The 13,501-nt window shown below is 41.5% G+C and overlaps 1 protein-coding gene across 1 annotated transcript in view; it reads left to right on the top strand.

Moving 5' to 3' along the window:
- myrf (myelin regulatory factor) overlaps nt 1-13,501 on the top strand; it is a 60,675-nt gene that overhangs the window by 6,035 nt on the left and 41,139 nt on the right. Inside the window, exon 4 of the mRNA XM_029757500.1 lies at nt 2,443-2,504. Coding sequence (XP_029613360.1) covers nt 2,443-2,504 — 62 coding nt within the window. The remainder of the gene's footprint in view (nt 1-2,442; nt 2,505-13,501) is intronic.

Below are 13,501 nucleotides of genomic sequence, written 5' to 3' on the forward strand. Positions count from 1 at the left end.
CCACTTCGCGGCTGAGCCGTTGTTGCTCCTAGTCGTTTCCACTTCACAATAACAGCACTTACAGTTGACTAGGGCAGCTCTAGTAGGGCAGAAATTTGACGAATTGACTTGTTGGAAAGGTGGCATCCTATGACGGTGCCATGTTGAAAGTCACTGAGCTCTTTACTAAGGCCATTCTACTGCCAATGTTTGTCTATGGAGATTGCATGGCTGTGTGCTCGATTTTATACACCTATCAGCAAAGGGTGTGGCTGAAATAGCCAAATCCACTAATTTGGAGGGGTGTCCACATACTTGTATATACATTGCACTCGGAAATGATTCAGACCCCTTCCCTTTTTCCAAATTTTTTAATTTACAGCCTTATTCTATAAACAAAAATCCTTAATCTACACACAATACCCCATAATGACATCACAATACCCCATAATGACATCACAATACCCAATAATGACAAAGTTAAACAGGCTTTTAGAAATGCTTGCAAAAACAGGAATTCCTCATTTACATAAATATTCAGACCCTTTGCTATGAGACGAGAAATTGAGCTCAGGTGCATCTGGTTTCCATTGATCATCCTTGAGATGTTTCTACAACTTGATTGGAGTCCACCTGTGGTAAATTCCATTGATTGGACATGATTTGGAAAAGAACAGACCTGTCTATATAAGGTCCCACAGTTGACAGTGCATCTCAGAGCAAAAACCAAGCCTTGAGGTTGAAGGAATTGTCCATAGAGCTCCGAGACAAGATTGTGTCAAGCTACAGATCTGGGGAAGGGTACCAAAAAAGTTATGCAGCATTGAAGGTCCCCAAGAACACAGTGGCCTCGATCATTCTTAAATGGAAGAAGTTTGGAACCACCAAGACTCTTCCTAGAGCTGGTCGCCCTGCCAAACTGAGCAATCAGAGGAGAAGGGCCTTGGTCAGGGAGGTGACCAAGAACCCGATGGTCACTCTGACAGAGCTCCAGAGTTCCTCTGTGGAGATGGGAGAACCTTCCAGAAGGACAACCATCTCCGCAGCACTCCACCAATCAGGTCTTTTTGGTAGAGTGGCCAGACGGAAGCCACTCCTCAGTAAAAGGCACATGACAACCCGCTTGGAGTTTGCGAAAAGGCACCTAAAGGACTCTCAGACCATGAGAAACAAGATTCTCTGGTCTGATGCACCCAAGATTGAACTCAATAGCTTGAATGGCAAGCATCACATCTGGAGGAAACCTGGCACCATCCCTACGGTGAAGCATGGTGGCGGCAGCATCATGCTGTGGGGATGTTTTTCAGCGGCAGGGACTGGGAGTCTAGTCAGGATCAAGGGAAAGATGAACGGAGCAAAGTACAGAGATCCTTGATGAAAACCTGCTCCAGAGCGCTCAGGACCTCAGACTGGGGTGAAGGTTCACCTTCCAACAGGACAATGACCCTAAGCACACAGCCAAGACAACGCAGGAGTGGCTTCCGGACAAGTTTTGGAATGTCCTTGAGTGGTCCAGCCAGAGCCCGGACTTGAACCAGATCTAACATCTCTGGAGAGACCTGAAAATATCTGTCCAGCGATGCTCCCTATCCAACCTGACAGAGCTTGAGAGGATCTGCAGAGAAAGAATGGGAGAAACTCCCCAAATACAGGTGTGCCAACCTTGTAGCGTCATACCCAGGAAGACTCAAGGCTGTAATCTCTGCCAAAGGTGTTTCAACCAAGCACTGAGTAAAGGCTCTGAATACTTATGTAAATGTGATATTTGTCATTATTGGATATTGTGTGTAGATTGATGAGGGAGGGGAAAAACAAACAATTATCAATTTTAGAATAAGGCTACAACGTAACAAAATGTGGAAAAAGTCAAAGGGTCTGAATACTTTCCCGAATGCACTGTAGTGTATATAGTCCAACCGCATCAACACAAAATGTGTTGTAATGACATAATCTCAACAGCTTTGCACACTACTTTTTGATAAGTTGTAATATCAACGTGAGATGCAACTTGAAAACATCAGTCACAGTAGCTCACATTTAACCAACGTTGCTGGCACTGTGAGCATGAGCCAGACTCATGTCTACAATGACGCGATACTTTATGTCTAGATAAACTAGATTCACACCATATAGACACCTTTTATCCTAAATCCAGCACCGTTATGTAATCAGTGCTTGAGAGTGAAGATGTGAGGAAAACAGATATCAGAAACCACAGTCATATATTACAGAAAACAGACAGATGACCTGGAAAGAACTCATGCAATCTATTGCACAACACAATGTAGATGATTTTGCTGCGGATAAGTATGTTATCGCCTTTCAAAAATATATAAGAGAGATATTCTAAAATCAAATAACTTTCGGATTGAAATGTCACATTGTACGGCAGAAGTTTCTGCATTACAAAATCTGTATTGATCTTTATACCAACCTTGTCAATATTTCTCTACAATGTTCCAGGACGCTCCCAGAATCCCCCCCAGACTCCAGCTCTGAGCCATACTCCCCACAGCAGGTCAATGGTAAGTCTGAGCCCTCTTTTGCCCTTGGCTTTCTCCTGCCTCTTCCTGCCTCTCTCAATTAAGAACAGTTTATGTTGTGGTTTTGAAGGAGAGTGAATTGAGGACTTGAAGGTATACAATAACAAAAGAAAGGCTGGTGTTGATGGACTAAAGGATATGGGGTTGATGGACTAAAGGATATGGTGTTGATGGACTAAAGGATATGGTGTTGATGGACTAAAGGATATGGTGTTGGGACTAAAGGATATGGTGTTGATGGACTAAAGGATATGGTGTTGGTGTTGATGGACTAAAGGATATGGTGTTGATGGAATAAAGGATATGGTGTTGATGGACTAAAGGATATGGTGTTGATGGACTAAAGGATATGGTGTTGATGGACTAAAGGATACGGTGTTGATGGACTAAAGGATATGGTGTTGATGGACTAAAGGATATGGTGTTGGTGTTGATGGACTAAAAGATATGGTGTTGATGGACTAAAGGATATGGTGTTGATGGACTAAAGGATATGGTGTTGATGGACTAAAGGATATGGTGTTGGTGTTGATGGACTAAAGGATATGGTGTTGATGGACTAAAGGATATGGTGTTGATGGACTAAAGGATATGGTGTTGATGGACTAAAGGATATGGTGTTGATGGACTAAAGGATACGGTGTTGATGGACTAAAGGATATGGTGTTGATGGACTAAAGGTTACGGTGTTGATGGACTAAAGGATATGGTGTTGGTGTTGGTGGACTAAAGGATATGGTGTTGGTGTTGATGGACTAAAGGATATGGTGTTGATGGACTAAAGGATATGGCGTTGATGGACTAAAGGATATGGTGTTGGTGTTGATGGACTAAAGGATATGGTGTTGATGGACTAAAGGATATGGTGTTGATGGACTAAAGGATATGGTGTTGATGGACTAAAGGATATGGTGTTGATGGACTAAAGGATATGGTGTTGGTGTTGATGGACTAAAGGATATGGTGTTGATGGACTAAAGGATATGGTGTTGATGGACTAAAGGATACGGTGTTGATGGACTAAAGGATATGGTGTTGGTGTTGATGGACTAAAGGATATGGTGTTGATGGACTAAAGGATATGGTGTTGATGGACTAAAGGATATGGTGTTGATGGACTAAAGGATATGGTGTTGATGGACTAAAGGATATGGTGTTGATGGACTAAAGGATATGGTGTTGATGGACTAAAAGATATGGTGTTGATGGACTAAAGGATACGGTGTTGATGGACTAAAGGATACGGTGTTGATGGACTAAAGGATATGGTGTTGGTGTTGATGGACTAAAGGATATGGTGTTGATGGACTAAAGGATATGGTGTTGATGGACTAAAGGATATGGTGTTGATGGACTAAAGGATACGGTGTTGATGGACTAAAGGATATGGTGTTGGTGTTGATGGACTAAAAGATATGGTGTTGATGGACTAAAGGATATGGTGTTGATGGACTAAAGGATATGGTGTTGATGGACTAAAGGATATGGTGTTGGTGTTGATGGACTAAAGGATATGGTGTTGGTGTTGATGGACTAAAGGATACGGTGTTGATGGACTAAAGGATATGGTGTTGATGGACTAAAGGATATGGTGTTGATGGACTAAAGGATATGGTGTTGATGGACTAAAGGATATGGTGTTGATGGACTAAAGGATACGGTGTTGATGGACTAAAGGATATGGTGTTGATGGACTAAAGGTTACGGTGTTGATGGACTAAAGGATATGGTGTTGATGGACTAAAGGATATGGTGTTGATGGACTAAAGGATATGGTGTTGGTGTTGGTGGACTAAAGGATATAGTGTTGGCGTTGATGGACTAAAGGATATGGTGTTGGTGTTGATGGACTAAAGGATATGGTGTTGATGGACTAAAGGATATGGTGTTGATGGACTAAAGGATATGGTGTTGATGGACTAAAGGATATGGTGTTGGTGTTGATGGACTAAAGGATATGGTGTTGATGGACTAAAGGATATGGTGTTGATGGACTAAAGGATACGGTGTTGATGGACTAAAGGATATGGTGTTGGTGTTGATGGACTAAAGGATATGGTGTTGATGGACTAAAGGATATGGTGTTGATGGACTAAAGGATATGGTGTTAATGGACTAAAGGATATGGTGTTGATGGACTAAAGGATACGGTGTTGATGGACTAAATGATACGGTGTTGATGGACTAAAGGATACGGTGTTGATGGACTAAAGGTTACGGTGTTGATGGACTAAAGGATATGGTGTTGGTGTTGATGGACTAAAGGATATGGTGTTGATGGACTAAAGGATATGGTGTTGATGGACTAAAGGATATGGTGTTGATGGACTAAAGGATATGGTGTTGATGGACTAAAGGATATGGTGTTGATGGACTAAAGGATAAGGTGTTGATGGACTAAAGGATACGGTGTTGATGGACTAAAGGATACGGTGTTGATGGACTAAAGGATACGGTGTTGATGGACTAAAGGATATGGTGTTGATGGACTAAAGGATACGGTGTTGATGGACTAAAGGATACGGTGTTGATGGACTAAAGGATATGGTGTTGATGGATTAAAGGATATGGTGTTGGTGTTGATGGACTAAAGGATATGGTGTTGGTGTTGATGGACTAAAGGATATGGTGTTGATGGACTAAAGGATATGATGTTGGTGTTGATGGACTAAAGGATATGGTGTTGGTGTTGATGGACTAAAGGATATGGTGTTGATGGACTAAAGGATATGGTGTTGATGGACTAAAGGATATGGTGTTGATGGATTAAAGGATATGGTGTTGGTGTTGATGGACTAAAGGATATGGTGTTGATGGACTAAAGGATATGGTGTTGATGGACTAAAGGATATGGTGTTGATGGACTAAAGGATATGGTGTTGATGGACTAAAGGAGATGGTGTTGATGGACTAAAGGATATGGTGTTGATGGACTAAAGGATATGGTGTTGGTGTTGATGGACTAAAGGATATGGTGTTGATGGACTAAAGGATATGGTGTTGATGGACTAAAGGATACGGTGTTGATGGACTAAAGGATATGGTGTTGATGGACTAAAGGATATGGTGTTGATGGACTAAAGGATATGGTGTTGTTGTTGATGGACTAAAGGATATGGTGTTGGTGTTGATGGACTAAAGGATATGGGGTCGGGGTGGATGGACTAAAGGATATGGGGTCGGGGTTGATGGACTAAAGGATTTGGGGTCGGGGTTGGGAGTTAGAGCAGAGTAGATATGGAGAGAGAGTGAAAGACGAGAGAGACAGATATAAGAAATGACACTAGACTCAGTCAGTGAGTTAGTCAGGGAAGGGGGTTGGGTATTCAAGAAATGGTTGAGGACAATGAGGAGGAGGATAAGTAGGCAGAAATGGAGGAAGTGGAGGACTATAATGTGTCAGCTCAGTGGTAAAGGACTATAATGTGTCAGCTCAGTGGTAAAGGACTATAATGTGTCAGCTCAGTGGTAAAGGATTATAATGTGTCAGCTCAGTGGTAAAGGACTATAATGTGTCAGCTCAGTGGTAAAGGACTATAATGTGTCAGCTCAGTGGTAAAGGACTATAATGTGTCAGCTCAGTGGTAAAGGACTATAATGTGTCAGCTCAGTGGTAAAGGACTATAATGTGTCAGCTCAGTGGTAAAGGACTATAATGTGTCAGCTCAGTGGTAAAGGACTATAATGTGTCAGCTCAGTGGTAAAGGACTATAATGTGTCAGCTCAGTGGTAAAGGACTATAATGTGTCAGCTCAGTGGTAAAGGACTATAATGTGTCAGCTCAGTGTTCCTGCTACCGTCTCTTATGACGGATAAGAGCTTCTGGATATCAGAACAGCGATTATTCACCTCAAACTGGACAAAGATTTTTTCTTTAATGAGTCTGACGCGATGGATATGCTGTTTCTCCCGGACCAGCCCAAATCCCCGTCATTCACATGAAGATTAATACAGGGGCCTCAGATCGGGGTGCCTTGTGAGAATTCGTCGGTGAGTGGGTAACCCGTCTCTGCCATCCGTTCTATTGGCCAACGGGCAATCACTGGAGAATAAATTGGGCGAGCTTTGTTCAAGACTATCCTACCAACGGGACATTAAAAAGTGTAATATCTTATGTGGCTGAATGACGACACGGATAATAAGATAATAAGGAAGTCTCGAGGTATTGCTCGCCTGAGGTAGAGTACCTCATGATAAGCTGTAGACCACACTATCTACCAAGAGAGTTTCCATCTATATTTTTCGTAGCCGTCTATTTACCACCACAAACTGATGCTGACACTAAGACTGCACTCAACAAGCTGTATAAGGCCATTAGCAAACAAGAAAATGCTCATCCAGAAGCGGTGCTCCTAGTGGCTGGGGACTTTAATGCAGGCAAAATTAAATCCGCTTATACCTCATTTCTACCAGAATGTCACATGTGCAACCAGAGGAAAAAATCTCTAGACCATCTTTACTCCACACACAGACGCGTACAAAGCACTCCCTCACCCTCCATTTGGCAAATCGGACAATAATTCTATCCTCCTGATTCCTGCTTACAAGCAAAAACTAAAGCAGGAAGTACCAGTGACTCCCTCTATACGGAAGTGGTCAGATGAAGCAGATGCTAAGCTACAGGACTGTTTTGCTGCACAGACTGGAATATGTTCCGGGATTCATCCAATGGCATTGAGGAGGATACAGTGCATTCGGAAAGTATTCAGATCCCTGGACTTTTTTCACATTTTGTTACGTTACAGCTTTATTCTAAAATGTATTAAATATTTGTTTTTTCTCACCAATCTACACACGGGGGCCCCTCAGGGGTGCGTGCTCAGTCCCCTCCTGTACTCCCTGTTCACCCACGACTGCGTGGCCAAGCACAACTCCAACACCATCATTAAGTTTTCTGACGACACAACAGTGGTAGGCCTGATCACCGACAATGATGAGACAGTCAGAGACCTGGCAGTGTGTTTCCAGGACAACAACCTCTCCTTCAACGTGATCAAGACAAAGGAGATGATTGTGGACTACAGGAAAAGGAGGACCGAGTACGCCCCCATTCTCATTGACGGGGCTGTAGTGGAGCGGGTTGAGAATTTCAAGTTCCTTGATGTCCACATCATCAACAAACTATCCAAACACACCAAGACGCCTTTTCCCCTTCATTAGACTGAAAGGTTTTACAGCTGCACCATCGAGAGCATCCTGACCGGTTGCATCACCGCCTGGTATGGCAACTGCTCGTCATCCGACCATAAGGCACTACAGTGGTTGCACAACCTTGGTGTGCAGTGTCCTTATGCCTTGATCACCGACAGCGTCTTTGCACAAAATGGTACGCAGCATCATCTGGATGTGTACAACAAAAGTTCAACATTCACCTTCTGCTACCATTTCTGTCAAGCCGTCTACGAATACAGTTTGACGCATACGTTCGCATTGCAAATGCCTCTGCAATGCTATTCTGCAAGGCTATCGCAGCATTCCATTAGAAATGAATGGACTTCTGGTGTACAAAAAATGCAATGACGCTATCGGTGTGATTGAAGCGTTGGGCGTCTCAACGCAAGTACAGTAGGTGTGTTCTAGGCTGGGACATCTGTCTCCTCTCTCTCTCTCTCTCTCTCTCTCTCTCTCTCTCTCTCTCTCTCTCTCTACTCCAGCTCTGTTCAGATCAATAGATCATTTGTTTCTGCTAACAGTTGGATAATAAGTTTTAATTTACATTTTTGTTTTATTTAACCTTTATTTAACTAGTTAATGTGAATCAATAAATTTGTCCCAGAGAAACTCCTGTCATTTATTCATCTACATTTTATTTTTTATCTTTATTTTTTATCTACATGTTAGATCATATAACTGTGATACACAACAATGCATGAAATGGGTTCCAGATTCCAAAACTCCCACATAGAAAAATACAATAGTAGGCAATGGTATAAATACTGTAGTATTACTATATTTATGTAGTATTACTATATTTATACACTATATTATTCACTGTATTCAGAGTAACATTTTTTGTGGACTATACTGTAGTATTCACTGTACTCTTTATGCAGACTGAAGTATTTACTGTAGTGTTGCTGCGGACATTACTGTAGTATTTACTATAGTTAAACAACTATATTATATACTATAGTAATTATTGTAGTGTTTCTGCGGATATTACTGTAGTATTTATTATAGTGTTTTTGTTTTTATTTTGACATAGAAGTGGGGTCTTTTTCCTTGAGGAAACCTACTGGACAAATACTAAAATAGTACATCTGTAACGGCCGTTGCAGGGAGTAGACCAAGGCGCAGCGTGGTTAGTGCTCATCATGAAATTTATTGAAATGAACACTGAATCAAAAACCAAAGAGCAACAACTAAACAGTTCTGTCAGGTAAGATATATTAAACAGAAATAAACCACCCACAAAACCCAAAGGAAAACAGGCTACCTAAGTATGGCTCCCAATCAGCGACAACGATGTACAGCTGGCCCTGATTGAGAGCCCATACCAGGCCAAAACAAAGAAATGCAAAAACATAGAAGAAAGGACATAGAATGTCCACCCTAGTCACACCCTGGCCTAACCAAAATAGAGAATAAAACCCTCTCTATGGCCAGGGCGTGACAACATTTTCCATAACCTGTATTTAGGTAATCCTGGAGTCAGATACTTCTGCTCTTTTCTACAAGCTGTAGGAAACAAAATATATGGTCTATACTTGGCATGTAGGTTTCTCATTCATTGGCGGGACAAATGGGGATATGGGGGATGAAAGGGTGGGGTATATGCAAATTAAATACTGTAGTATTACTATAGTTAAACTGTAGTGTTTTTGTGGACACTGTACTGTTTTTGCTGACATTACTGTAGTATAGTAAGTGCTACACATGATTGAGGGATATTAGTGTGTAGTATACAGTAGTATTATACACTATACAACAAAATGAGATAATAAGCACTACACGATCAAGGGAGTGTACTACAGTGTGGAGTATAGTATTCAACAGTATACTGCTAAATTCTATAGTAAATACTACACGATCAAGGGAGTGTACTACAGTGTGGAGTATAGTATTCTACAGTATACTGCTAAATTCTATAGTAAATACTACACGATCGAGGAATACTACAGTGTAGAGTATAGTATTCTACAGTATACTGCTAAATTCTATAGTAAATACTACACGATCAAGGAATACTACAGCGGGGAGTATAGTATTCTACAGTATACTACAGTTTACTACAGTATTCTATATTAAGTACTATAGTATGCTATTGTAAACTGGAATATTTTTGCATGTGGGCTGCTATGTTAAATACTTGATGGAACTCTGAAATTGTTCGCATAATAGCTGGATTACCTACAGTATATTTCTCACTGAAATTATATGTATCTTTCTGCATTCCAACGCAAGTTGTAGTAGGCAACACAAGCAGTCTACGTGTGTCAAAACAATGTTCTTACGTCCTGCCCCTCACACACACACGTGTTGGTCTTTGCCATCAGTGACTAGGTGTGGCAGGTCTTATCTGATTGGCAGAGCTCCAGGAAGGAACAATGGAAAGTACCATTAGCCTAAGGTGGAGGGAACCTGGCCTGATTACACACTAGATGAGACAGAATTAAATATGATAGCACTGTATTTTTATTGGATATACACAGTGCCTTCAGAATGTATTCACACCCTTTTGACTTTTTTCCACATTTTGTTGTGTTACAAGCCTGAATTTAACATGGATTACATTTAGATTTAGATTTATGTTTTTAGAAATGTTTACAACTTAATTAAAAAAGTAAAAGCTGAAATGTCTTGAGTCAATAAGTGTCAGGTTGGTGGGTGTAGCTGGTGTATGAAGTCAGGCGCAGGAGTGATGAGATGAGTGAGCAACGCACTTTACTCAACAGCACAAAGTAAACAATTTACAAAGTGCAAAAAGAACGGTTGCCACAAAGCATGGGTGATAAACAGCAGCCGGTACAAACCAGCCGGAACCTACCGACCTGAACAAAATAACAATCACACACAAAGACATGGGGGGGGAACAGAGGGTTAAATACATGACCAGTAATTGGGAAATGAAAACCAGGTGTGTAGGACAACGAGACAAAACAAATGGAAAATGGATCGGCGATGGCTAGAAGACCAGTGACGTCGACCGCCGAACAAGGAGAGGCATCGACTTCGGCCGAAGTCGTGACAATAAGTATTTAACTCCTTTGTTGTGGCAACCCTAAATGCGTTTAGGAGTAAAAAGTCACATAAGTTGCATGGACTCACTCTGTGTGCAATTATAGTGTTTAACATGATTGTTGAATGACTACCTCATCTCTGTACCCCACACATACAAATATCTGTAAGGTCCCTCAGTCGAGCAGTACATTTTAAACACAGATTCAACCACAAAGACCAGGGAGGTTTTCCAACGCCTCATAAAGAAGGGCACCTATTGGTAAAAAAATCATGACTTAGAATATGTGGACAACTACAAATACCTAGGTGTCTGGTTAGACTGTAAACTCTCCTTCCAGACTCACATTAAGCATCTCCAATCCAAAATTACATCTAGAATCGGTTTCCTATTTCGCAACAAAGCATCCTTCACTCACGCTGCCAAACATACCCTCGTAAAACTGACCATCCTACCGATCCTCGACTTTGGCGATGTCATTTACAAAATAGCCTCCAACACTCTACTCAGCAAACTGGATGCAGTCTATCACAGTGCCATCCGTTTTGTCACCAAAGCCCCGTATACTAGCCACCACTGTGACCTGTACGCTCTCGTTGGCTGGCCCTCACTACATATTCGTCTCCAGACCCACTGGCTCCAGGTCATCTATAAGTCTTTGCTAGGTAAAGCTCCGCCTTATCTCAGCTCACTGGTCACGATAACAACACCCACCCGTAGCACGCGCTCCAGCAGGTATATCTCACTGGTCATCCCCAAAGCCAACACCTCCTTTGGCTGCCTTTCCTTCCAGTTCTCTGCTGCCAATGACTGGAACGAATTGCAAAAATCACACATCATCTTCTGCACATCTATCACTAAAGTGTTAATTTGCTAAATTGTAATTAGACATTTTCTATTGTGTTATTGACTGTACATTTGTTTATTCCATGTGTAACTCTGTGTTATTGTTTGTGTCATACTGCTTTGCTTTATCTTGGCCAGGTCGCAATTGTAAATAAGAACTTGTTCTCAACTAGCCTACCTGGTTAAATAAAGGACTTGTTCTCAACTAGCCTACCTGGTTAAATAAAGGACTTGATCTCAACTAGCCTACCTGGTTAAATAAAGGACTTGTTCTCAACTAGCCTACCTGGTTAAATAAAGGACTTGTTCTCAGCTAGCCACCTGGTTAAATAAAGGTGAAATAAAATAGAAAATAAATAAAATAAAAAGCAGACATTGAATATCCCTTTGAACATGGAGAAGTTATTAATTACACTTTGAACGGTGTATCACACTTCATATTTTCAAGCATGGTGGTGGCTGCATCATGTTATGGGTATGCTTGTCATCGGCAAGGACCAAGGAGTTTTTAGGATAAAAATAAATGGAATAGAGCTAAGCACAGCCAAAATCCTAGAGGAAAACCTGGTTCAGTCTGCTTTCCAACAGACACTGGGAGACAAATTCACCTTTCAGCAGGACAATAACCTAAAACACAAGGCCAAATATACACTGGAGTTGTTTACCAAGACAACATTGAATATTCCTGAGTGGCCTAGTTACAGTTTTGACTTAAAATCGACTTGAAAATCTATGGCAAGACTAGAAAATAGTTTTCTAGCAATGATCAACAACCAACTTGACAGAGCTTGAATAATTATTTGAAGAATATTGTGCAAATATTGTACAATCCAGGTGTGCAGAGCTCATGGAGACTTACCCAGAAAGACTCACAGCTGTAATCGCTGTCAAAGGTGATTCTAACATGTATTGACTCAGGGGTCATTATGTGGTATTGTGTGTAGATAGGTGAGGAAAGAAATATATTTGATCCATTTTGAATTCAGGCTGTAACACAACATGTGGAATAAGTGAAAGGGTATGAATACTTTCTGATGGCACTGCATCTTAATGGAGGGGAGGGTCACACTCACAGCTATTACAATACTGTGTCATCTGAGGGTTTTCCTGGTAAAAGATTGTATGAGAACCTGACCACATATTATCAATAGTAGCGTTCAGAAACATCAAATACACTGGACAAAGAACCCTGGTTTGATCCTGGGTCTGTCTTCAGTGTATTTGGGTCAAGTTATCAGACTAAGTGATAACCACGACTAGGAACTTCTATTGTATATACACATACATGTTTATGGACAGTGCCGTCGGAGAGTATTCAGACCCCTTGACTTTTTCCACATTTTGTTACGTCACAGCCTTATTCTAAAATGGAATACATTGTATTTTTTTCCTCATCAATCTAAACACAATACCGCATAATGACAAAGCAAAGTACAGGTTTTCAGAATTTTTGCTAATTGATTAAAAATAAAAACGGAAATATCACATTTACCTAATTATTCAGACTCTTTGTTGAAGCACCTTTGGCAGCGATTACAGCCTCGAGTCTTCTTGGGTATGACGCTACAAGCTTGGCAACACCTGTATTTGGGGAGTTTCTCCCATTCTTCTATGCAGATCCTCTCAGTCTTTGACAGGTTGGATGGGGAGTCTCGCTGCACAGCTATTTTCAGGTCTCTCCAGAGATGTTTGAACGGGTTGAAGTCCAGGCTCTGGCTGGGCCACTCAAGGATATTCAGAGACTTGTCCCGAAGCCACTCCTGCGTTGTCTTGGCTGTGTGCTTAGGGTCGTTGTCCTGTTAGAAGGTGAACCTTCGCCCCAGTCTGAGGTCCTGAGCGCTCTGGAGCATGTTTTCATCAAGGATCTCTCTGTACTTTGCTCCGCTCATCTTTCCTTCGATCCTGACTAGTCTCTCAGTCCCTGCTGCTGAAAAACATCCCACAGCATGATGCT

This window comes from Salmo trutta, chromosome 7, assembly GCF_901001165.1.
Source record: "Salmo trutta chromosome 7, fSalTru1.1, whole genome shotgun sequence".
In the NCBI taxonomy this organism is placed as follows: Eukaryota; Metazoa; Chordata; class Actinopteri; order Salmoniformes; family Salmonidae; genus Salmo; species Salmo trutta.